At 62.1% G+C, this 23182-nt stretch overlaps 1 protein-coding gene across 1 annotated transcript in view; it reads left to right on the top strand.

The window, feature by feature from the left end:
- The first annotated feature begins 20003 nt into the window (after nt 1-20003).
- FA2H (fatty acid 2-hydroxylase) overlaps nt 20004-23182 on the top strand; it is a 45497-nt gene continuing 42318 nt past the window's right edge. Inside the window, exon 1 of the mRNA XM_075940693.2 lies at nt 20004-20295. Coding sequence (XP_075796808.2) covers nt 20032-20295 — 264 coding nt within the window. The 5' untranslated portion in view covers nt 20004-20031. The remainder of the gene's footprint in view (nt 20296-23182) is intronic.

Raw genomic sequence — 23182 nt, 5'->3', positions numbered from 1 at the left:
GGTGGCCGGCGCCCCTGTAACGTAGTGGGGGTAACCTGCTAACTCTCTGGCTGCTGTCTGTAGCACCACCGAGCAGACAAGTGATGAGTCACTATGCAAAGAGGGTATCCCAACTGGTTTGGCCAGCTGACCCCCATGGACAGGAACAAAGGAAGATGGATGCTGCCCTGGGTGGGGGGCAGGGCTGGGGGAGAGTGAGTTAGTTCCTGGCTGGAAAGCAGGGGAGAAGGAACTGGGGAGGGGGCTGGGATTCCCCTATCTCAAAGGGGGCACTGAGGCCTTTTAGCCCCCAGTTCCTGTAACCAGATTACATCTGTGCTGTGCTGTATCCTGGAGAGGCAATAAACCACCCTCTATTCTACTGGCTGGTGGAGTCTGTTTGTGCCATTTCAGGGGTGCAGGAGACGGGGGACCCCAACGCGCCGTCACACTGGTGTCAGGGGTGGGATGCACTGCACCCCGTGGATGGAGCTTCCAGCAGCGAGCGACCAGGCACCGTAGAAGCAAGAGCCCTGGAGCCAGGCGTGCTGGAGACAGAGCGAAGCGGTTCCTGGGAATCGTGGGGCGCTGCAGCACTAGACTGGTGAGTCTGCACCGAGGGGCCCAGCGGGCAGATGGCCTACGCCCGACTCTTGAAGGCAGAGCTGGTGGGGCTGTGCAGAGAGAGGGGCTTGCCTGTGCGGAAAGCAACCAAGGCCCAGCTGATTGCCCAGCTGGAAGAGAATGACCAGCCACAGGGCCAGGATCTTGTCCCCAGGGGAAGCAGCCAGACCCCACCTGAGAGTGTGTCAGGCTCAGAGAGGGGGAGGAGTGCTGGAACCCACCGGAGAGATGAGACAGCGTCTCCCGGGAGGCCTGCAAGCCGTAGCCCATCTAGGGCAGGGGCCAGCCCAGCGGAGCTGCGGCGGCTGGAGATCCAGCTGCGGATCAGGGAATTGGAAGCAGAGGACCGAGAGAAGGACCGCCAGGACCGAGAGAAGGAGCGCCAAGATCGAGAGAGGGAGTGCCAGGACCGAGAGAAGGAGCGCCAAGATCGAGAAAGGGACCGCCAGGACCGAGAGAAGGACCGCCAGGACCGAGAGAAGGAGCGCCAAGATCGAGAAAGGGACCGCCAGGACCGAGAGAGGGACCGCCAAGATTGAGAAAGGGACCGCCAGGACCGAGAGAAGGAGCGCCAGGACCGAGAAAGGGACCGCCAGGACCGAGAAAGGGACCGCCAGGACCGAGAGAAGGAGCGCCAGGACCGAGAGAAAGAGCGCCAGGACTGAGAGAAGGACCGCCAGGACCGAGAGAAGGACCGCCAGGACCGAGAGAAGGAGCGCCAGGACCGAGAGAAGGACCGCCAGGACCGAGAGAAGGACCGCCAGGACCGAGAAAGGGACCGCCAGGACCGAGAGAAGGAGCGCCAAGATCGAGAAAGGGACCGCCAGGACCGAGAGAAGGACCGCCAGGACCGAGAAAGGGACCGCCAGGACCGAGAGAAGGAGCGCCAGGACCGAGAGAAGGAGCGCCAAGATCGAGAAAGGGACCGCCAGGACCGAGAAAGGGACCGCCAGGACCGAGAGAAGGAGCGCCAGGACCGAGAGAAGGACCGCCAAGACCGAGAGAAGGAGCGCCAGGACCGAGAGAAGGAGCGCCAGGACCGAGAGAAGGACCGCCAAGATCGAGAAAGGGACCGCCAGGACCGAGAGAAGGAGCGCCAGGACCGAGAAAGGGACCGCCAGGACCGAGAGAAGGAGCGCCAGGACCGAGAGAAGGAGCGCCAGGACCGAGAGAAGGAGCGCCAAGACCGAGAGAAGGAGCGCCAGGACCGAGAGAAGGACCGCCAAGATCGAGAGAAGGACCGCCAAGACCGAGAGAAGAAGCGCCAGGACCGAGAAAGGGACCGCCAAGATCGAGAGAAGGACCGCCAGGACCGAGAGAAGGAGCGCCAGGACCGAGAAAGGGACCGCCAGGACCGAGAGAAGGAGCGCCAGGACCGAGAGAAGGAGCGCCAGGACCGAGAAAGGGACCGGCAGGACCGAGAGAAGGAGCGCCAAGATCGAGAAAGGGACCGCCAGGACCGAGAGAAGGAGCGCCAGGACCGAGAGAAGGACCGCCAGGACCGAGAAAGGGACCGCCAGGACCGAGAGAAGGAGCACCAGGACCGAGAAAGGGACCGCCAGGACCGAGAGAAGGACCGCCAAGATCGAGAGAAGGACTGCCAGGACCGAGAGAAGGACCGCCAGGACCGAGAAAGGGACCGCCAGGACCGAGAGAAGGAGCGCCAGGACCGAGAGAAGGAGCGCCAGGACCGAGAAAGGGACCGCCAGGACCGAGAGAAGGAGCGCCAGGACCGAGAGAAGGACCGCCAGGACCGAGAGAAGGAGCGCCAGGACCGAGAGAAGGACCGCCAAGACCGAGAGAAGGAGCGCCAGGACCGAGAGAAGGACCGCCAAGATCGAGAGAAGGACCGCCAGGACCGAGAGAAGGAGCGCCAGGACCGAGAAAGGGACCGCCAGGACCGAGAGAAGGAGCGCCAGGACCGAGAGAGGGACCGCCAGGACCGAGAGAAGGAGCGCCAGGACCGAGAAAGGGACCGGCAGGACCGAGAGAAGGAGCGCCAGGACCGAGAGAAGGACCGCCAGGACCGAGAGAAGGACCGCCAGGACCGAGAAAGGGACCGCCAGGACCGAGAGAAGGAGCGCCAGGACCGAGAGAAGGACCGCCAGGACCGAGAAAGGGACCGCCAGGACCGAGAGAAGGAGCGCCAGGACCGAGAAAGGGACCGCCAGGACCGAGAGAAGGACCGCCAGGACCGAGAGAGGGACCGCCAGGACCGAGAGAAGGAGCGCCAGGACCGAGAGAAGGAGCGCCAGGACCGAGAGAAGGACCGCCAAGATCGAGAAAGGGACCGCCAGGACCGAGAAAGGGACCGCCAGGACCGAGAGAAGGACCGCCAAGATCGAGAAAGGGACCGCCAGGACCGAGAGAAGGAGCGCCAGGACCGAGAGAAGGAGCGCCAAGATCGAGAAAGGGACCGCCAGGACCGAGAAAGGGACCGCCAGGACCGAGAGAAGGAGCGCCAAGATCGAGAGAAGGAGCGCCAGGACCGAGAGAAGGACCGCCAAGATCGAGAAAGGGACCGCCAGGACCGAGAAAGGGACCGCCAGGACCGAGAGAAGGACCGCCAAGATCGAGAGAAGGAGCGCCAGGACCGAGAGAAGGAGCGCCAGGACCGAGAGAAGGAGCGCCAAGATCGAGAAAGGGACCGCCAGGACCGAGAGAAGGAGCGCCAGGACCGAGAGAAGGACCGCCAAGATCGAGAGAAGGAGCGCCAGGACCGAGAGAAGGAGCGCCAAGATCGAGAAAGGGACCGCCAGGACCGAGAAAGGGACCGCCAGGACCGAGAAAGGGACCGCCAGGACCGAGAGAAGGACCGCCAAGATCGAGAAAGGGACCGCCAGGACCGAGAGAAGGAGCGCCAGGACCGAGAGAAGGAGCGCCAGGACCGAGAAAGGGACCGCCAGGACCGAGAGAAGGAGCGCCAGGACCGAGAGAAGGAGCGCCAAGATCGAGAAAGGGACCGCCAGGACCGAGAGAAGGAGCGCCAGGACCGAGAGAAGGAGCGCCAAGATCGAGAAAGGGACCGCCAGGACCGAGAAAGGGACCGCCAGGACCGAGAGAAGGACCGCCAAGACCGAGAGAAGGACCGCCAGGACCGAGAGAAGGAGCGCCAGGACCGAGAAAGGGACCGCCAGGACCGAGAGAAGGAGCGCCAAGATCGAGAAAGGGACCGCCAGGACCGAGAGAAGGAGCGCCAAGATCGAGAGAAGGACTGCCAGGACCGAGAGAAGGAGCGCCAGGACCGAGAGAAGGAGCGCCAAGATCGAGAGAAGGACTGCCAGGACCGAGAGAAGGACTGCCAGGACCGAGAAAGGGACCGCCAGGACCGAGAAAGGGACCGCCAGGACCGAGAGAAGGAGCGCCAGGACCGAGAGAAGGAGCGCCAGGACCGAGAGAAGGAGCGCCAGGACCGAGAAAGGGACCGCCAGGACCGAGAGAAGGAGCGCCAAGATCGAGAAAGGGACCGCCAGGACCGAGAGAAGGAGCGCCAAGATCGAGAAAGGGACCGCCAGGACCGAGAGAAGGAGCGCCAAGATCGAGAAAGGGACCGCCAGGACCGAGAGAGGCAGCGACAGCATGAGCTGGCCATGGCAGAGCGGAGAACCGGCGGGGCACCGGCTGCGCCAAGTGCGGATGGGCCCCAGGGTCCCGGGACTTCCAGACGCTTGGAGCGAGAGGCAGGGGGCTGACGTGCACCAGGAGGTGCCAGGCAGCCTCGAGCCATTGCTGGCAGGCTTGCAGCAGCAAGTCCAGAAAGTGCACCAGAAGGTGCAGGGTGAGCTCTGGCTCCATGTTGCCACCTGCGGCGGCGTCCCCGAAGGGAAGCACCGACACAGACGGGCACAGAGACCAACGCTTTGCTGTCCCTCGGCGAGGTTGGCAAGGAAGCAGGAAAAGCTGAGAACCGGCTGTCCGGGGGTCCCTTTAAGCACGAGCCTCAGATAGCCTCAGACAGCAGCCACACAACGCAACTACTGACCTGATGCCCTGCCGGAACCGGTTTCAGCTGCCCTTAAATGCCCCCCTGCGTCCAATCAGTGTGGACGCGCTAGTTCGAATTAGCAAAACGCTAATTCGAACTAGTTTTTAGTTCTAGATGCGCTAGTTCGAATTGGCGCTGTAGTGTAGACATACCCCCGGGACAGAACTACCTTGCGTTGTTTAGCTGACCCGGGTTCAGACCTAACCGTTATTAGGCCAGACCAGAGCTACTGAACAATTCCCTGGAACAACGTAGCCAGAGAGCACACATGGTTTGTAGGCAGTTGCGCTGCAGTGGATAAATGCTCCTGCTTCCAGGGAGAGAAACCATTGTGACAGCTACTTGCTGCGGTAGCTTTCCAGCAAGGGAAAGAGGAGGAATGGTTGAAATTTGCTCTGAAACCCAGAGTCTAGGGGGAGCTGTGGGGGCTACATGTGAAGGCAGTCTGGCTTGGATAAATGCACTGTAAGGTGGATAGAAAGCGGGGTAGATTGTCGGGCCCAAGGGGTAGTGATCAACGCTCGATGTCAGGATGGTGGTCGGTTTCTAGCGGAGTGCCCCAAGGATCAGTTCTAGGGCCGGTTTTGTTCAACATAGAATCATAGAATCATAGAATAATAGGACTGGAAGGGACCTCAAGAGGTCATCGAGTCCAGCCCCCCGCCCTCAAGGCAGGACCAAGCTCCATCTACACCATCCCTGACAGATGTCTATCTAACCTGTTCTTAAATATCTCCAGAGAGGGAGATTCCACCACCTCCCTTGGCAATTTATTCCAATATTTGACCACCCTGACAGTTAGGAATTTTTTCCTAATGTCCAATCTAAACCTCCCCTGCTGCACTTTAAGCCCATTACTCCTTGTCCTGTCCTCAGAAACCAAGAGGAACAAATTTTCTCCTTCCTCCTTGTGACACCCTTTTAGATATTTGAAAACCGCTATCATGTCCCCCCTTAATCTTCTTTTTTCCAAACTAAAGCCCAGTTCATGAAGCCTGGCTTCATAGGTCATGTTCTCTAAACCTTTAATCATTCTTGTCGCTCTTCTCTGTACCCTTTCCAATTTCTCCACATCTTTCTTGAAATGTGCCACCCAGAACTGGACACAGTACTCCAGCTGAGGCCTAACTAGTGCAGAGTAGAGCGGCAGAATGACTTCACGAGTTTTGCTTACAACACACCTGTTGATACAACCTAGAATCATATTTGCTTTTTTTTGCAACAGCATCACACTGTTGACTCATATTCAACTTGTGGTCCACTATGACCCCTAGATCCCTTTCCACCATGCTCCTTCCTAGACAGTCCCTTCCCATCTTGTATGTATGGAACTGATTGTTCCTTCCTAAGTGGAGCACTTTGCATTTCTCTTTATTAAACCTCATCCTGTTTACCTCTGACCATTTCTCTAACTTGCTAAGGTCATTTTGAATTATGTCCCTATCCTCCAAAGAAGTTGCAACCCCACCCAGTTTGGTATCATCTGCAAACTTAATAAGCGTACTCTCTATCCCAATATCTACATCATTGATGAAGATATTGAACAGTACGGGTCCCAAAACAGACCCTTGAGGAACTCCACTTGTTATCCCTTTCCAGCAGGATTTAGAACCGTTAACAACAACTCTCTGACTACGGTTATCCAACCAATTATGCACCCACCTTATCGTGGCCCTATCTAAGTTATATTTGCCTAGTTTATCAATAAGAATATCATGCGAGACCATATCAAATGCCTTACTAAAGTCTAGGTATACAACATCCACTGCTTCTCCCTTATCCACAAGGCTCGTTATCTTATCAAAGAAAGCTATCAGATTAGTTTGGCATGACTTGTTCTTCACAAACCCATGCTGGCTATTCCCTATCACTTTATTACCTTCCAAGTGTTTGCATATGATTTCCTTAATTACCTGCTCCATTATCTTCCCTGGGACAGACGTTAAACTGACCGGTCTGTAGTTTCCTGGGTTGTTCTTATTCCCCTTTTTATAGATGGGCACAATATTTGCCCTTTTCCAGTCTTCTGGAATCTCCCCTGTCTGCCATGATTTTTCAAAGATCATAGCTAAAGGCTCAGATACCTCCTCTATCAGCTCCTTGAGTATCCTGGGATGCATTTCATCAGGACCTGGTGACTTGCTGACATCTAACTTTCCTAAGTGACTTTTAACTTGTTCTTTGTGTATCCTATCTTCTAAACTTACCCTCTCTCTGCTTGTATTCACTACGTTAGGCACACCTCCAGACTTCTCGGTGAAGACCGAAACAAAGAAGTCATTGAGCATCTCCGCCATTTCCAAGTTCCCTGTTACTGCTTCTCCCTCCTCACTAAGCAGTGGGCCTACCCTGTCCTTGGTCTTCCTCTTGCTTTTAATGTATTTATAAAAGGTCTTCTTGTTTCCCTTTATGCCTGTAGCTAGTTTGATCTCATTTTGTGCCTTTGCCTTTCTAATCTTGCCCCTGCATTCCTGTGTTGCTTGCCTATATTCATCCTTTGTTAGTTGTCCTAGTTTCCATTTTTTATATGACTCCTTTTTTATTTTGAGATCATGCAAGATCTCCTTGTTAAGCCAAGCTGTTTTTTGCCGTATTTTCTATCTTTCCTACACAGCGGAATTGTTTGCTTTTGGGCCCTTAACAACGTCCCTTTGAAATACTTCCAACTCTCCTCAGTTGTTTTTCCCTTCAGTCTTGCTTCCCATGGGACCTTACCTACAAGTTCTCTGAGCTTATCAAAATCTGCCTTCCTGAAATCCATTACCTCAATCTTTATTAACAACCTGGCTGGGGGGATGGGTCGCACCCTCGGCAAGTCTGCGGCTGACACTAAGCTGGGGGGAGAGGTAGATACGCTGGAGGGCAGGGACAGGGTCCAGAGTGACCTGGGCAGATTAGAGGATTAGGCCAAGAAACTTCTGATGAGGTTGAACAAGGACAAGTGCAGAGTCCTGCCCGTGGGACGGAAGAAGCCCAAGCATTGTTACAGGCTGGGGACCGACTGGCTAAGTAGCAGTTCTACAGAAAAGGACCTGGGGGTTACAGTGGGTGAGAAGCTGGATATGAGTCAACAGGAGCCCTTGTAGCCAAGAAGGCGAATGGCATATTAGGGGGCATTAGGAGGAGCATTGCCAGCAGATCCAGAGATGTCATTATTCCCCTTTATTTGTCACTGGGGAGGCCACAGCTGGAGTGTTGTGTCCAGTTCTGGGCCCCCCACTACAGAAGGGATGTGGACACATTGGAAAGGGTCCAGTGGAGGCAACTACAATTATTGGGGGGCTGGAGCATATGACCTGTGAAGAGATGCTGAGGGATTGGGGCTTGTTCAGTCTGCAGAAGGGAAGAGTGGGGGGGGGGGGGCTGAGAGCAGCCTGCGACTCCCGGAAGGGGGTTCCAGAGAGGCTGGCGAGAGGCTGTTCCCAGTGGGGGCAGACGCAGAACGAGGAGCAATGGGCTCACGTTACAGTGGGGCAGGTCTAGGTTGGAGATTAGGACAAACTCCTTCCCTGGGCGGGTGGGAAGCGCTGGGCTGGGTTCCCTGGGGGGGTGGAGGCTCCACCCCTAGGGGTGTGTAAGTCCCGGCTTGCCCACGCCCTGGCTGGGATGGTTGAGCTGGGGCTGGTCCTGCTTTGGGCAGGGGGCTGGTCGCGATGGCTCCCGAGGGCTCTGCCAGCCTGGTGATCCTGTCACGCTAGGAGGACCCGCCTGGTCTTGCCTCACCTGCACCTGTCCCAACGCTTAGGGCGGAACTCGGTGAGTCACGGGCCCTGGCCTTCGCCGTCTGTGGGAAAAGTGTGGGCTTTGCCCCGTGCCGCCTGGGCCCTGCAGCATTCGCTAGCCAGGTCTCTAGAGCAGGAGTCCGAAACTTCCCAGCTGGCCCCTGGGCCTCCAACCTGGCCTCATGGCCTGGGCTGGACAGGTCCCTCCCCGCCCGTCTGATAGCACAGGGCCCTTCCAGCCCCGCTGGCAGGCTGCTCTGTCCACGCTGAGCGGTGAGGAGGGGCCCGGCCCCGCTCTGATGCGAGGGCGCAGCCCTGGGGCAGTGGGGGGGAGGTTTCTGGGGCGGGGGTGCAGGGCGGCTCTCGGCGTGCACCTGTTCTCTGTTGCACAACGCGGCTTCTCCCTGCAGGCGCTCTGAAGGGAAGCTCCCTCGCCTGCAGCACTCGCAGCTGGGAAGTCGGGGCTTGGCCTGAGACGTGGGCTGGCGGAGCAGGAGGGGTGGGGCCTGGGGCTGGGTGCCGAGCTGGCATGGGGGCAGGGCCACTGCTTGGGTGCTAGTGACTCCCCCCCACTGTTAGGAAGCGAGGATGGGCGAGGGGCCCTAAGCAGCCCGGGTGACTGCACAGGAGGGTCGGCGCACTGCGCTCAAACCCAAATCCAGCTCCCAGGGATCCCCAGCTATCAGGCACGCTGATGGGGGGTGCAAAGGGGGCAGTTGCCCCAGGGCCTGGCGATTCCAAGGGGCCTAGGGCTCCTAGTCCTTAAATAACCCCCAGCGCACAGCACTGGAAACAGCTCTGAGGGCTGCACAAGGCAGCGCCATGGACTGGGCAGCGCAGGGGGCTTGCTGCCCCAGGCCCAGCCCTGCCACCCAAGACCCTGCCCTTCTGGAGGCACAGAGCGAGCCCCCCCCCCCCACTTTACCCAGGAGCCCATAAAAGCTGTTGGCCCCACTGCTAACTATAAACCTCCATGAAGCCACAAAGTGGAAGCTCTCAAAGATTCCAGAAATAGCAATGCTGAGGTTGCCCAGATACCCTTAACTCTGCCCTTCTCTGCATAAGCATCACCATACGGTTGTGCTGCTTAGTCTTGTACTGTTATTCTACTCTTACTTTAATTACACAGTCTGCAGGCGTGTCTGCCCACAGTGGCTAATGCCAGGTGCCCCAGAGGGAGTGAACAGAACAGGGAACCATCCAGGGATCCCTCCCCTGTCGCCCATTCCCAGCCTCTGACAAACAGGGTAGGGATCTCAATTTATGTAGCTCTATTTTGAACCCTCATAAAGTCCTGGTCTTCACAACATCCTCTGGCAAGGAGTTCCAAAGGTTGGTCATGGGTTGTGTGAAGAAAAACTTCCTGTTTTAATCCTGGTGCCTGTTCATTTCATGCAGTGACTCCTAGTTCTTGTGTTATGAGTTCCTTAGTTACTTTCTTCACACCCTGGTAAGGGGTCTTGTCAAAGGCTTTCTGGAAATCTAAGTACACTAGAGCCACTGGGTGCCCCCGTGTCCACATGCTTGACTTCGTCAAAGACTTCTAGTAGATTGCTGAGGCTTGATGTTCCCTTTGCAGAAAGCATGCTGACTTTTTTTCCCAGCCAATGGTTTTCATCCTGCGCCTGCTGATTCTGTTCCTCCAGCCTGCCTAGTTCTGAGGTCAGGCTTGCTGGCCTCTCATTGCCAGGGTCGCTCCTGGAGCCCTTTTCAGAAACCAGCGTCACATGAGCGGCCCTCCTGGGAGCGGCTGCTCCTGAGTTAGCAGACCTGCAGTTTCACATTTGAGTCCCGTCGGAACTCGGGGCGGGGCGGAAACGGGGGGCCCTGCTGGTCCTGGGGTCTTGTTACTGCTCAGCTTATCGCTTTCTTCCAGAGTTTCCTCTCATGACCCCCCCTCTGCCGTGAAGTCTGCAGCCAAGAATCCCTTTGGTTTCTCCACGAGGCTCTTCTCATCGCGAGTGTTCCCTTCGCATCCCGGCTGTCCAGGGCCCCGGGGGTTCGCCTGGCTCCTGGCTCGGGCCGGTTGGAGCTGGCCAGGCTGTGGCTGCCGATCGTCTGGCGGAGACATTCAGTGAGCGTGTTGGTCCCGGATCGCGTCACCTCGGAGCCCTCCTCTGGCCGACGCGCCGGGCAGCATCGGGCTGCTGAGGGCTGACGCCGGAGACGCGCGCAGGGCGCAGGGCTGAAGAGCAAAGCCGCTAGCGGGGGCTGCTGCGCTGCTCCTTTAAACCCTCCCGCTCCGAGTGTAAAGGGAGCCCCCCCCGCTGCACCGCAGGGCGGCCTGGTCCGGGAGGCTTGGTTAGTGTCACGGCTCGCAGGTGGTGCCCACGCTCAGCCCCTCGGCTCCTGGGCAGACCCCCCCGTGTGCAGCCCCTTCTCGGGGAGCCCTCTCCAGCGGTGGTGAGACGCCCTATCTCAGGGGGTCACTCCCGTGCGGCGACCCTCTCTGGGGGGCCACTCTCACGGGGGGGTCCGCCCCTCCACCTCCGGGACGGCGCCTCTCAGGGCCCCCAGCCGCCGGGAGCCCCTTGGGGGTCCCCTCCCTCTGGCCCCCCGGGGCCTCCACTCCCAGGGGGACTAGCACCCCCTTGTTCTCCAGACCAGAGCGTCTCCCGGCCAGCCCCAAACAGGAGGGGCTGTGGAGCTTTGAACCCAGCAATGGATCTCTCCAGCCAGTTGGCCTGGGCCCCAGTCCCCACGTCAGTCTCCCTGCAGCCGGCTGAGTCCCGCCTGCCCTGCCCTCAGCCCCCCAAAAACAGCCCCAGTCTCCCAGCAGAGCCTCCGATACCCCCCGCAACAGCCCCTCCCCCGCCATCATCTTCTCCCCAGGTAACAGGGTCACCTGGCCCCTCTTCTCCCCTCCCTCCAATGTTCTCCCCTCGCTGGGACCAGCTGGGCTGGTTCTGGGTCCCTCTCTGCCGCCCCTTGTCTGTCTCTGGCGTCCTCTGAGCAGGGCCGGGGCACCAGGGTCCCAGACACCAGGGCTCCAACTCTGGGCTGTTCCTTGCAACAATGAACTCCCCCCATTGTCACACTGAGCCGCCCCTGCGTGTGACCCCCTGTGAGCCCCCAAAACTCCCCCCTTTGTCACACTGAGCCGCCCCTGTGTGTAACCCCCTGTGAGCCCCCAAAACTCCCCCCATTGTCACACTGAGCCGCCCCTGCGTGTAACCCCCTGTGAGCCCCCAAAACTCCCCCCTTTGTCACACTGAGCCGCCCCTGCGTGTAACCCCCTGTGAACCCCCAAAACTCCCCCCTTTGTCACACTGAGACGCCCCTGCATGTAACCCCCTGTGAACCCCCAAAACTCCCCCCATTGTCACACTGAGACACCCCTGCATGTAACCCCCTGTGAACCTCCAAAACTCCCCCCATTGTCACACTGAGCCGCCCCTGCGTGTAACCCCCTGTGAACCCCCAAAACTCCCCCCATTGTCACACTGAGACACCCCTGCATGTAACCCCCTGTGAACCTCCAAAACTCCCCCCATTGTCACACTGAGACGCCCCTGCGTGTAACCCCCTGTGAGCCCCCAAAACTCCCCCCTTTGTCACACTGAGCCGCCCCTGCGTGTAACCCCCTGTGAGCCCCCAAAACTCCCCCCTTTGTCACACTGAGCCGCCCCTGCGTGTAACCCCCTGTGAGCCCCCAAAACTCCCCCCTTTGTCACACTGAGCCGCCCCTGCGTGTAACCCCCTGTGAGCCCCCAAAACTCCCCCCATTGTCACACTGAGCCCCCCCTGCGTGTAACCCCCTGTGAACCCCCAAAACTCCCCCCTTTGTCACACTGAGCCGCCCCTGCGTGTAACCCCCTGTGAGCCCCCAAAACTCCCCCCATTGTCACACTGAGCCGCCCCTGCGTGTAACCCCCTGTGAGCCCCCAAAACTCCCCCCATTGTCACACTGAGCCCCCCCTGCGTGTAACCCCCTGTGAGCCCCCAAAACTCCCCCCTTTGTCACACTGAGCCGCCCCTGCGTGTAACCCCCTGTGAACTCCCAAAACTCCCCCCTTTGTCACACTGAGCCGCCCCTGCGTGTAACCCCCTGTGAGCCCCCAAAACTCCCCCCTTTGTCACACTGAGCCGCCCCTGCGTGTAACCCCCTGTGAGCCCCCAAAACTCCCCCCTTTGTCACACTAAGCCGCCCCTGCGTGTAACCCCCTGTGAACCCCCAAAACTCCCCCCTTTGTCACACTGAGCCGCCCCTGCGTGTAACCCCCTGTGAACCCCCAAAACTCCCCCCTTTGTCACTCTAAACCAGTAACATCCGGGCACTGAGCCCCCCGCGTGTAACCCCCTGTGAACCCCCAAAACTCCCCCCTTTGTCACTCTAAACCAGTAACATCCGGGCACTGAGCCCCCCCTGCGTGTAACCCCCTGTGAACCCCCAAAACTCCCCCCTTTGTCACTCTAAACCAGTAACATCCGGGCACTGAGCCCCCCCTGCGTGTAACCCCCTGTGAACCCCCAAAACTCCCCCCTTTGTCACTCTAAACCAGTAACATCCGGGCACTGAGCCCCCCCTGCGTGTAACCCTCTGTGAACCCCCAAAACTCCCCCCTTTGTCACTCTAAACCAGTAACATCCGGGCACTGAGCCCCCCCGCGTGTAACTCCCTGTGAACCCCCCAAACTCCCCCCTTTGTCACTCTAAACCAGTAACGTCCGGGCACTGAGCCCCCCCTGCGTGTAACCCCCCTGTGAACCCCCAAAACTCCCCCCTTTGTCACTCTAAACCAGTAACATCCGGGCACTGAGCCCCCCGCGTGTAACCCCCCTGTGAACCCCCAAAACTCCCCCCTTGTCACTCTAAACCAGTAACATCCGGGCACTGAGCCCCCCCTGCGTGTAACCCCCTGTGAACCCCCAAAACTCCCCCCTTGTCACTCTAAACCAGTAACATCCGGGCACTGAGCCCCCCCTGCGTGTAACCCCCTGTGAATCCCCAAAACTCCCCCCTTTGTCACTCTAAACCAGTAACATCCGGGTACTGAGCCCCCCCTGCGTGTAACCCCCCTGTGAACCCCCAAAACTCCCCCCTTTGTCACTCTAAACCAGTAACATCCGGGCACTGAGCCCCCCCTGCGTGTAACCCCCCTGTGAACCCCCAAAACTCCCCCCTTTGTCACTCTAAACCAGTAACATCCGGGCACTGAGCCCCCCCGCGTGTAACCCCCCTGTGAACCCCCAAAACTCCCCCCTTGTCACTCTAAACCAGTAACATCCGGGCACTGAGCCCCCCCTGCGTGTAACCCCCTGTGAACCCCCAAAACTCCCCCCTTGTCACTCTAAACCAGTAACATCCGGGCACTGAGCCCCCCCTGCGTGTAACCCCCTGTGAATCCCCAAAACTCCCCCCTTTGTCACTCTAAACCAGTAACATCCGGGTACTGAGCCCCCCCTGCGTGTAACCCCCCTGTGAACCCCCAAAACTCCCCCCTTTGTCACTCTAAACCAGTAACATCCGGGCACTGAGCCCCCCCTGCGTGTAACCCCCCTGTGAACCCCCAAAACTCCCCCCTTTGTCACTCTAAACCAGTAACATCCGGGCACTGAGCCCCCCCGCGTGTAACCCCCCTGTGAACCCCCAAAACTCCCCCCTTTGTCACTCTAAACCAGTAACGTCCGGGCACTGAGCCCCCCTGTGTGTAACCCCCCTGTGAACCCCAAAACTCCCCCTTGTCACTCTAAACCAGTAACATCCGGGCACTGAGCCCCCCCTGCGTGTAACCCCCCTGTGAACCCCAAAACTCCCCCTTTGTCACTCTAAACCAGTAACATCCGGGCACTGAGCCCCCCCTGCGTGTAACCCCCTGTGAACCCCAAACTCCCCCCTTCCTCACAGTTAGCTGCTGACATTTCCTTGCAGGAGCCTGGGGGAGGGGTTCCCCTCCCGCCCCTTTCTTTTCCCCGTCTCCAGGTGGCGGGGCAGGGAGACGCCCTGGTCTTGGAAGCAATGTGGGAGCAAGGGTCCAGCCCGGCCTTGCCTTCTCCCACCTCGGGCTCCGTGCACAGGGCGAGGTCTGGGGAGGGGAGCGGTGGCGGCGGGCCCGAGTCGCCAGAGCTGGAAACCCCCCAACGCACGGTCCCGTGGGCGGCTCTCTCGATGCCAGAAAGGGCAAAGGCGTGTGGGCAGGCGTCCCATGGCACCGCCCCCGCTAAGCGCAGCGGGGACACGCCGCGGAGCCCTCGGCCCGATGGGAGCCACCGGCTTTTCTTCCCAGAACTCCCTGGGGGTTCCCGCATTTCCCAGCAACTCCAGCAATGGTGGAAAAGGCCTGGAACCCGGAGCAGCCCCGACGGGACCCTGACCTGGCCGCTGGAAGGGCCGGCGGGTCTGCACCTCTCCCGTGTCCGCGGGGCTGGGCCACCGAGAGACAGCCGGGGGCACAGCTGCTTTGGATCTGGGCTCGCGGCTGGCGGTGCTGCCCCAGCGTAAGCTAGAGCAGCCCGGCGGCTTGCTCTTACGTGCAGGCGCCTCATGCCGCTGGCACAGGGGCTGGTTACCACCCGGAGCCCGTCCCGCCCTGGGCGAGGGAGAATCCCCTCCTGTGCCGGGGCACAAGGGCTGCAGGGCAGGACCTCCCTGCCCTGTTCCGGCCCCGTTACCTCCCAGTCCCTGCCCTGCCACCTCTCTGGCCGCCAGTGGGCTCCCCCCCGCCCTGCCGAGCCCCTAGAGCGCCTCTTAAGCCCCCTTTCTGCCCCCGCTGTCCAGCCCCACTGCTCTGCTCTGCTGAGATCCGGCCGGAGCAAGGTGAGACGGGAGTGGCATCCCACCAGCTGGAACTGCCAGTCCTGGTGCGTGTGAGCGAAACCGCCCGCCGGCTGCCCCGGGCACCCGCGAGAGGGGAGAGGCCACTGCGCGGCCTGGCACCATGCCCGCGTCTGGCTGGGAGACACCAGGCCCCGTTCCTGGAAAGCTCCCGGGAAAGGCCGTAGGCTGGAGCGGGTGGATCAGTGCCCTTCTCCTCCCCACCAGTTAGCCAGGCCTAACCCTGCAGCATCCCCGGAAATTAATTATCTGGGACTTAGCTCCGCCCCCTCGCCAGCACCTCCCACCTGTCCCGCTGATTAGCTCCTCCCCCTCGCTGTTCTGGGGTGTGCAGGATGGGGTGTGCTCAGGGAGAGGCGGGGCAAGGGGGAGAATGGGGGAGGGGTGCACCGGGATCGGGGGTAAGAATCCCCCAGTGGAGAGGAAGTCAGCGCCTTCTGGCACCAGGCCTGGTCCGCTTCCAGCTGATCTCGTGCGGGGCCGAGCGCTGCAGCTCCCCCGCAAACACCAGGAATTGTGGGTTCTGCGGGGCCCAGGCGACTGGGCGCGTCTTCAAAACCCCACCCCACCGAGGCCCAGAGCTTGGTCGTCCTGACGCCCTGCGTAGATGCAGCTGGGCCAAGGGGCAAATGCTCCCATGGCCTCGGCAGAGGCAGGACCCCCTCCTGCGCGGCGGCTGGGGCTGCCCGGGTCCCGGCGCCGGTGCACGGCAGTGGCGTGGGCGTGGAGGCAGGCGTGCTGGCTCACAGCCTGGAGCCGACGTGCGTTGCACAACGAGTGCAGAATCAGCACATTGTGCGCTCCCACGCCTTCGCGCTGGCAGGCGGGTCGGGAGCAGCTTCTCTCGGCCCCCTGCGCCCGCTGGATTTCGGGCAGGTGAGGCGGCTCTCGGGGGCCGGGGCCCCTCTGCGGACCCAGCGACTGGAGAGTAGCTCCCCCCTCTGCCCAGACAAACCACGGCCTCTGACGCTCGGAGACAGCCGCCACCCAGGCCTGGCCCCAAACGTCCTTGCTAGCAAGCTACGGTCAGCTCCTCAGGCGACCTCCTGGCCCCCTCTTCCCACTGGGGGTGCCTGGAAGCCCTCGGGCTGCACCTGTGTCAGCTGGCTCCTCTCCAAAACAGGCAAACGAGAGGAGCCCTCCACCCCCCTGCGGAGCCAGCCACGGCTGGGTGGTTTGGGGTCACCTGCCGTGGCCATGCCCTGAGCGCTGTGCAAATAACCAAGAACCCTGGAGGGGCCACACGCAGAGGAGACTCAGAGAGACTTGGGCAGCTGACCCGCTGGCCTGTACGCGGAGGAATTGCCCGGTTGGCGGAGACAAAAGGTCCATGTAGCCCAGTTCCTGTCTCTGGGACTGGCACCGGAGGCTTCAAAGGCAGGCCCAAGAAGTCCATAATAGGCAGATGTGGGAAAATCTTTCCCCACCCACTGGTCTCATCCTGACCCCTAATATGGCCTTAATCCCCCAAACACCAGGTCTAAGATCCTTTCACAGACGGGCATCAATAATTATGATGACTCAGGATATATTTTATGTTCTTGGCCTCCACAATTTCCTGTGTCAGTGAGTTCCACAGCTTAGCTACATGTTCTACAAACCGGTATTTTCTTGTATTGCTTTTGACTTTCCCCCCTTGGTTCTTGTGTTATGAGACACTGGGGCAAAGCCGTGGCCTCGTGTTCTGATCATTGGTGCCTCAAAGTCAACTTCCAAAGACTTCTCTTTGGAGCAGAGCAGACTGAGAGGGGACATGAGAGCGGTTTTCACGTCCCTAAAAGGGTGTCACAAAGAGGAGAGAGAAAAATTGTTCCCCTTGGCCTCTGAGGATAGAACAAGCAGCAATGGGTGTGAACTGCAGCGAGGGAGGCTTAGGTTGGACGTTAGGAAACACTTCCTGCCTGTCCGGGTGGTGAAACACTGGGATAAGTTGCCTGGGGAGTTGTGGAATCTCCCTCTCTGGAGAGACTGAAGGGCAGGTTGGACAGACACTGCCAGGGCTGGGCTAGACGGTGCTTGGCCCTGCTGCGAGGGCAGGGACTGGACTCGATGCCTCTCGAGGGCCCTGCCAGCTCTAGGATTCTAGGGTTCGGTGGGTTTCCCCAGGGCTGGAGGAAAGGGGGCAGGGGAAGCTGGGGAGGAAGAGCGCAAACAGGCCTCAGCTGACTGGCTTGAAAAAAGCCAGGAAGGCAGCGAGTGTCCCCGGGGAGGGGGCAGGGCAGGCCACGGCAGGCAAGGCTAGCGGGGTTCAGGCAGGCTTGGCTCCTAGAATTGTTGTGCTGCCTGGTGCAGGCGGGAGGAGGGGGCACCAAGCGACTTGGGGCAACCCCTTGGCCTTTATCCGCTCTGCTGCCGTGTGCACAGAAACCGAACAGCGGTGGGGGTGCGGCGAGGCACGGGGCTTAGCTAGGTGGCTGCCGGCTGCCCAGCCCTCGCCCTGTGACTCCCGCAACGGCCGGCCCCACCAGGCTGCAGCCAGGGCGGGCCCACCACACTTTGGCACCTGAGGCGGGGAGCTAAAATGACCCCCCCTGCCCCTCGCTGCACCAGCACAGACACAATTTCCTACGCTCTGGGTCCTACTGCCCCCTCCCCCAGTCTGGCACCTGAGGCGGCTGCCTCAGTTCACCGCATGGTAAGGCCGGCCCTGGCTGCAGCAGCCCAGCCCGGTGAGGCCTCTGAGCCGAACCCCAGCCATGGTAGGACAGCATGGCTGTTGGGGGACCCCTCGGCCATGGTGGGGCAGGTAGCGGGATCCCTCGGTTACGGCAGGGCAGGCGGTGGGACCCCTTGGCCATGGCGGGGCAGGCAGTGGGGGACCCCTCGGCCATGGCGGGGCAGGCGGTGGGACCCCTGAGCCATGGCAGCACTGGTGGCTGGACCCTTTGGCCTCAGTGGGACCCCTTGGCCATGGTGGGGTGAGGGGTGGGACCCTTCAGCCACGGCCAGGCTAGCGGTGGGATCCCTCAGCCACGGCTGGGCAGGCGGCGGGACCCCTCGGCCGTGGCGGGGCAGGCAGCAGGACCCCTCAGCCACAGTGGGACCCCTTGGCCGTGGTAGGGCAGCGCCTGCCCCCCCGCGCTGCATTCTGGACGGCGGCCAGCACCTTCCCTCCGCGCCTTGGCCCCTGGCGTGGGTGCGGCTTCACTGGGGCGGGGACGGGGGACGACAGTTAATTGCATCGGTGCTGCGGAGGCCAGCTGCAGCCAGCCCAGGCCGGCCGGCCATCGTGCCCCGGCGGTGGGCAGGGACACGCAGCACAAGGGGCCAGCAGCGTCTAGTCTGTGGGACTGCGGGACACCGAGCGAAAACAGCTCCACGAGGACTGGTGGAAACCCCCTCCCCCGTGGGCCAGGGTCCCTGCCTTCCCCCCACACCTTGCAATGGCTGGGGGCTGGGGGGAGGAGAGCAAGCGGGCCTGGAAGCCGCGTGGCGTTTGGAGGGGGCCACGGGATCTGGAGTGGCTGGGAAGCCTGCTCCACTGAGCCCTGCCGTGCCCGCCTCTGCGGTGAGTGGGGGAGGGTGGGCTGCCCCATGCCCAGCCCCCAGGGCAAGGGGCGGAGCAGGCGTGGGCCTTGGGAAAGGGGTGGAGCGGGGGCAAGACCGGGGTGGGGTCTGTGGCAGCGGGTTGACCTGGGCCCCGAGCCTGGGGCATTGAGGGGGAGCTTGCCCCAGGCCCTGTGTCCCCTGCGAGCGTTGTCAGGTGCTGGCTGAGGATGCTGGGCCGGGTACTTAGGGCTCCCTGGCTGCCCCTGAGTTTCAGCCGTGCTGAGGCTGGGACCGTGCGCTGCTCCCTCCCCCCCCCCCCGCCCCGGGTTCACCCCCCGCCCAGGGCCTGGCCCCTCAGCATGAATATCCCCCGGGTGCCCTTGTGGCTGAGGACGCTTTGCTCCCCGCTGCCCCTCGGCCCCCCCGCCTGCTTGGCCACCGCTCTTCTGAGCCCCCCGGGGGTCCGCCGTGCAGCCGGGTTACCCGTCCCTCGGGCCCGGCACCGTTTCCCCCACTCGGGCGCGGTGACTCCAGCCTCTGCGCCCCACTTGTTACATTTTCCCGCAAGCTCCTTGTGCTGCTTCCCAGGCTGCCTGCGGGCGCGGAGGTGCCACCCGCAAAGCTCCCTCCCTGCGCCCCCCAGCACCCCGACGCTGCCCATCATGCCGCTGCCAAGCCCCCTTGCTCCCTGGTGCTGCCCTGGGGCCGCTCTACCTTACGGCTCCTGCGGCAGCCCCTGGTGGAAGTGGGGGGTTGTCCGAGTGCCCCCTCTTCTGGCTCCATCCCCAAAACACCACGCCCGTGCCGGGTCCCTGGCACCTCCCCAGCACGATTCTCCGGCCAGGGGCCCCGCTGCTTTGGGGGGACAAAGGGGCCCAGGATCCGCCCGCTGTGTGCTCAGCCTGGCTGCAGCCGGCCTGAGCTTTGGGGGGGCCCTGGGTTCGCTGCCTGGGAGCTTTCCTGGAAGGTGCCGAGCCAGCAGCCTTGCGCGCGAGCAGTGACACGGGCTAATCATTAACCGCAATGGGTAATTAATTAATAGTATCCTTCTCGGCCGCCTCCCCCTCCCACCTAACCCAAGTCTGGGGGAAGGGGCTTCAGGCCCTCCTCTGTGCCTCCCCCCCGGAGGTGGCTCCCTCTGCCGCCTGGGGTAGGAGCGGGGAATCGTGGCTGGGGCCCTAGAGCAAGGCGCCTCCCTGCCTCAGTTTCCCTTGTGAGAGGGGAGCTGCCGCTCCTGCCCTCCGGCGTGCCGCGCTCTGCCGCTAGAGGGGGGCCGGGAGTTGCTAGCTCCACCCCTCCCCACCGCTGCCCGGGGCGGGGCCGGCTCAGGCCCCGCCCTCACCTGTGCGCCCCGCCCCGCCAATCAGCGCCGCGAGCGCCTGCTGCATATGCATGAGGCCGGCGCGGCGGGTGGCTACCCGCGGCAGGTGCGGCCGGCGCGCAGAGCTCCCGCCCGGCATGGCCCCGCCGCCCCGCGCCTACAGCCCGGCCGAGCTGCGGCAGCGCTGCGCCCGGGGCGCCTGCCTGGTGCTGCGGGGCCGCCGCCTCTACGACCTCAGCGCCTTCGTGCGGCTGCACCCGGGCGGCGAGCAGCTGCTGCGGGAGCGGGCGGGCAGCGACGTGAGCGCCGCGCTGGACGGGCCCCCGCACCGCCACTCCCGCAACGCGCGCCGCTGGCTGGAGCAGTACTACGTGGGCGAGCTGCGGCCGGAGCCCCCGCAGGTACCGACCCCGCCCCGCCGCTGGCTGGAGCCCTGCTCCCTGGCGAGCTGCGGCCAGAGCCCCCGCAGGTACCGACCCCGCCCCGCCGCTGGCTGGAGCCCTGCTCCCTGGGCGAGCTGCGGCCAGAGCCCCCGCAGGTACCGGCCCCCCGCCGCTGGCTGGAGCCCTGCTCCCTGGGCGAGCCCCCCCGCAGGCGCTGCCCCGCCTACCCCCGGCCCCATTATCGCTCTGTGCCCGTGGCCCCCAGACCCTCCCCGTGCTCCCCTGCCCAGTCACCTGCCGCGCCCCCTACCCCTGCCCCCCCCCCCCGCTCGCCCCCATGCCTTTGTCCTGGCTCAGTTCTCTATCCCCTGCCCCGTCCTGGCTCCGGGCACTTAGACGTCCAGCCACTCCCTGGCCCCTCTGCCCCAGGCACTCTGCACCCCTGGGCCTCCTCCCATGTCCCATCCCAGCTCGCTGGGCCCCAGGTCCCCCAGCCTCTGCGCCCTGGGACCCCCATTCTCTTCCTGGGTCCCCTACCCCCGCCCCCTCCCTGCATTGTGACCCCTTGGTCCCTACCTCTATTCCTGGACCCTGCCCCTGTTCCCTCCCCCCATGCCCTGCTGTGCACGCCCCCTGCCCCTTCCGTCTGCCCCTGCGCCCTCTGCATGGCTCCGTCCCTCCCCTGGGTGCCCCGAGCAGTGTGGCCTGCTCCTCCCCCACCTGCTCTGCCCACTAGGGTCCCTGCCCCAGCATCCTGCTCTTGTGCCCTCCCCCCATCCCATTTGCTCCTCTTCTGCTTGCCTTAGCCCCGACCCACCCTGTGACACCCATCCTCTGCCTCCCCCTCCCTTCCTGGCATCTGGCCAGCCGTCTGGGCCCTGTACTGCCCCCAGGCCTCCTTCTCCCACCCCCGCACCTCGTGTTCCTTTCCTGCCCCATAGCACAGCTAGGAGGGGAGCTAAGGAACAGCTGGACCTGGTCTGGCAGCTCCCCCTGCACTTGTGTTCTGCACCCACCACTGGCTGTGCACCTGCCTCTGCTTGTCCCTGCTCTTCACCTCCCCCCCCCCCTTCTCCGAACAGCGGGCCGCTCCTCTCCCCTCGGCTCTCTAGGGTGTGGAAATGCAGGAGCAGGGCGGAAGCGACACAGGGTTTGTGGTCTGAGCCCTGCCTTAGCTCAGAGCAAATCCCTTTTGCAATCAGAGTCTGGTGCTGTGCTGGGGGGAAGGTGTGTGTGGGGAGGGGAGGGGCACATCCAGAGGTGCTAGGCCTTGCTCAACTCCCCACCCCCATCCATTGGTAATTCAGAGACTGTCCTCCCTCCCCCCCAGAATATAATAATGGGTCCCTTTGTGCTCCGACGGAGGCTTTCACACTTCAGAACCGTCCCCAAAAGCGTGGGGGGGGGGCTGCTCCGTTTCTCCCTGCCACGAGCCGCGTGCTCGCTCATGAATCCCCCCTCAGACAGCTCTTTGAAAGGCTGCGTGTCTGTGCCCGGGGGAGGGTGGCCCAGCTGATGCCCGGCTCCCGCGCTGCATGGCACTGCCAAACTGCTCAATCAACAGCAGGCTGTCAATGATTAGACAGAACCGTGCGCGAGGCGCTTGGTTTGTGCCCAGCTGCTGGAGCAGGCACCGCTCTGCCGCGCTAGCAGGGACAGAGGGAGCTGGGCAAGAAAACTACCTGGGGAAGAGGAACATTTGTGCAAAGTTTGGAGAAAATCCGTCTGGCAGGTGCCGAAGAATGGGCCCTTAAATAACGACCCTGCTCTGAAATCCTGATCCCAGGCCCTCGCTGCTTCAGAAAAACGGCTCGTTCCCGGAGCTAACGGCAGCCGAATGGCTACAAAATGCGGTTTCGCTTGCTCAGGAAGTAATTTTGCAAGTTTGACACAAATCACGGCAGCCGCCCACCTCACAGGAGGGGTCTCGGCTGCACTCGCCGCGCCCCAGAGCCTTTAGTCCAGCCACAGCGTGAAAACTGAAAAATTCTCATTGGGTTTGACCCCTTGATTCCCCCCCCCCCCCAATAAGTCTGTGCTCCCCTCTCCCCAGCAGAACATCCGTGAGCGATTCGCCCCGCTCGGTGGTGTTCCCGTCCCTGCACGTGTTCCCTACGCTTACACCCCCTGCCCCCCGGGCCGCTGGACTTAAAGCGACGTGTTGCGTGGCCCCCGTGAGTGGCGAGTGACTTGGACCCAATCCTGCTGCCGTCCGTGCCCGCTGGGCTGCCTGCTCATGTCCCTTTGCAGCCATACAAGGTGCCAGGCGCTCTGCCAGCACAGGGGGCCTTGCCCAAGGGGCAGCGGGAGGAGGGGCGGGGGACGAGACCGGTAAGCAACGTGTCTCGTGAATGCCGCGTGCTCCCGGCGCCCTGCCTCCAGCCTTGCAGGCATCCTGCTGGGAATGGGCCTTCGGGAGGGGATGGATGGTGGCCGTGCTGCCTGGCTCGGGGAGCCTGCCTGGGAGGTGCTGTGGGGATCCGGGGAAGTCGCATGGAGGGTCGCGCCGAGACTGGCATCGCCGCGGGGGAGGCTAAGTAGGGCAGATCGTGGCTTGTGGCCACGGAAGCCAGTTTTAGCAACGTGTTGTGTCCAGTGGTTGAGGCAAGCTGGGTTAGTTTTGGTGCGTGGGTCCCGGCTCGGTTCCTGCCGTGGCGCTGGAGAGAAGGGTGGGTCTTGGCTGGGTGGTCTGGCGGGGCTTTGGCGAGGGAGGCTGGGTCCTGGCTGTGCGGGAGTCGGCCGTTGGGGCCTGGGCTGGCAGGGAAGGGGCGAGGCGCCGGAGGGTGGATCCTGGCGCCGGGTGTGGCTGCGGGTGCGGTGCAGGGACGCGCTCCCTCATGGCTGCACGTGGGGCCGCAATGCTGGGCTGGAACGGCGCAGCTGAAGGAGCGGCCCTTCACGGCAC

Source organism: Pelodiscus sinensis, chromosome 12 (assembly GCF_052426305.1).
Source record: "Pelodiscus sinensis isolate ZL-2025 chromosome 12, ASM5242630v1, whole genome shotgun sequence".
NCBI lineage: Eukaryota > Metazoa > Chordata > Testudines > Trionychidae > Pelodiscus > Pelodiscus sinensis.
This window is presented reverse-complemented; position numbering and strand designations above follow the sequence as displayed.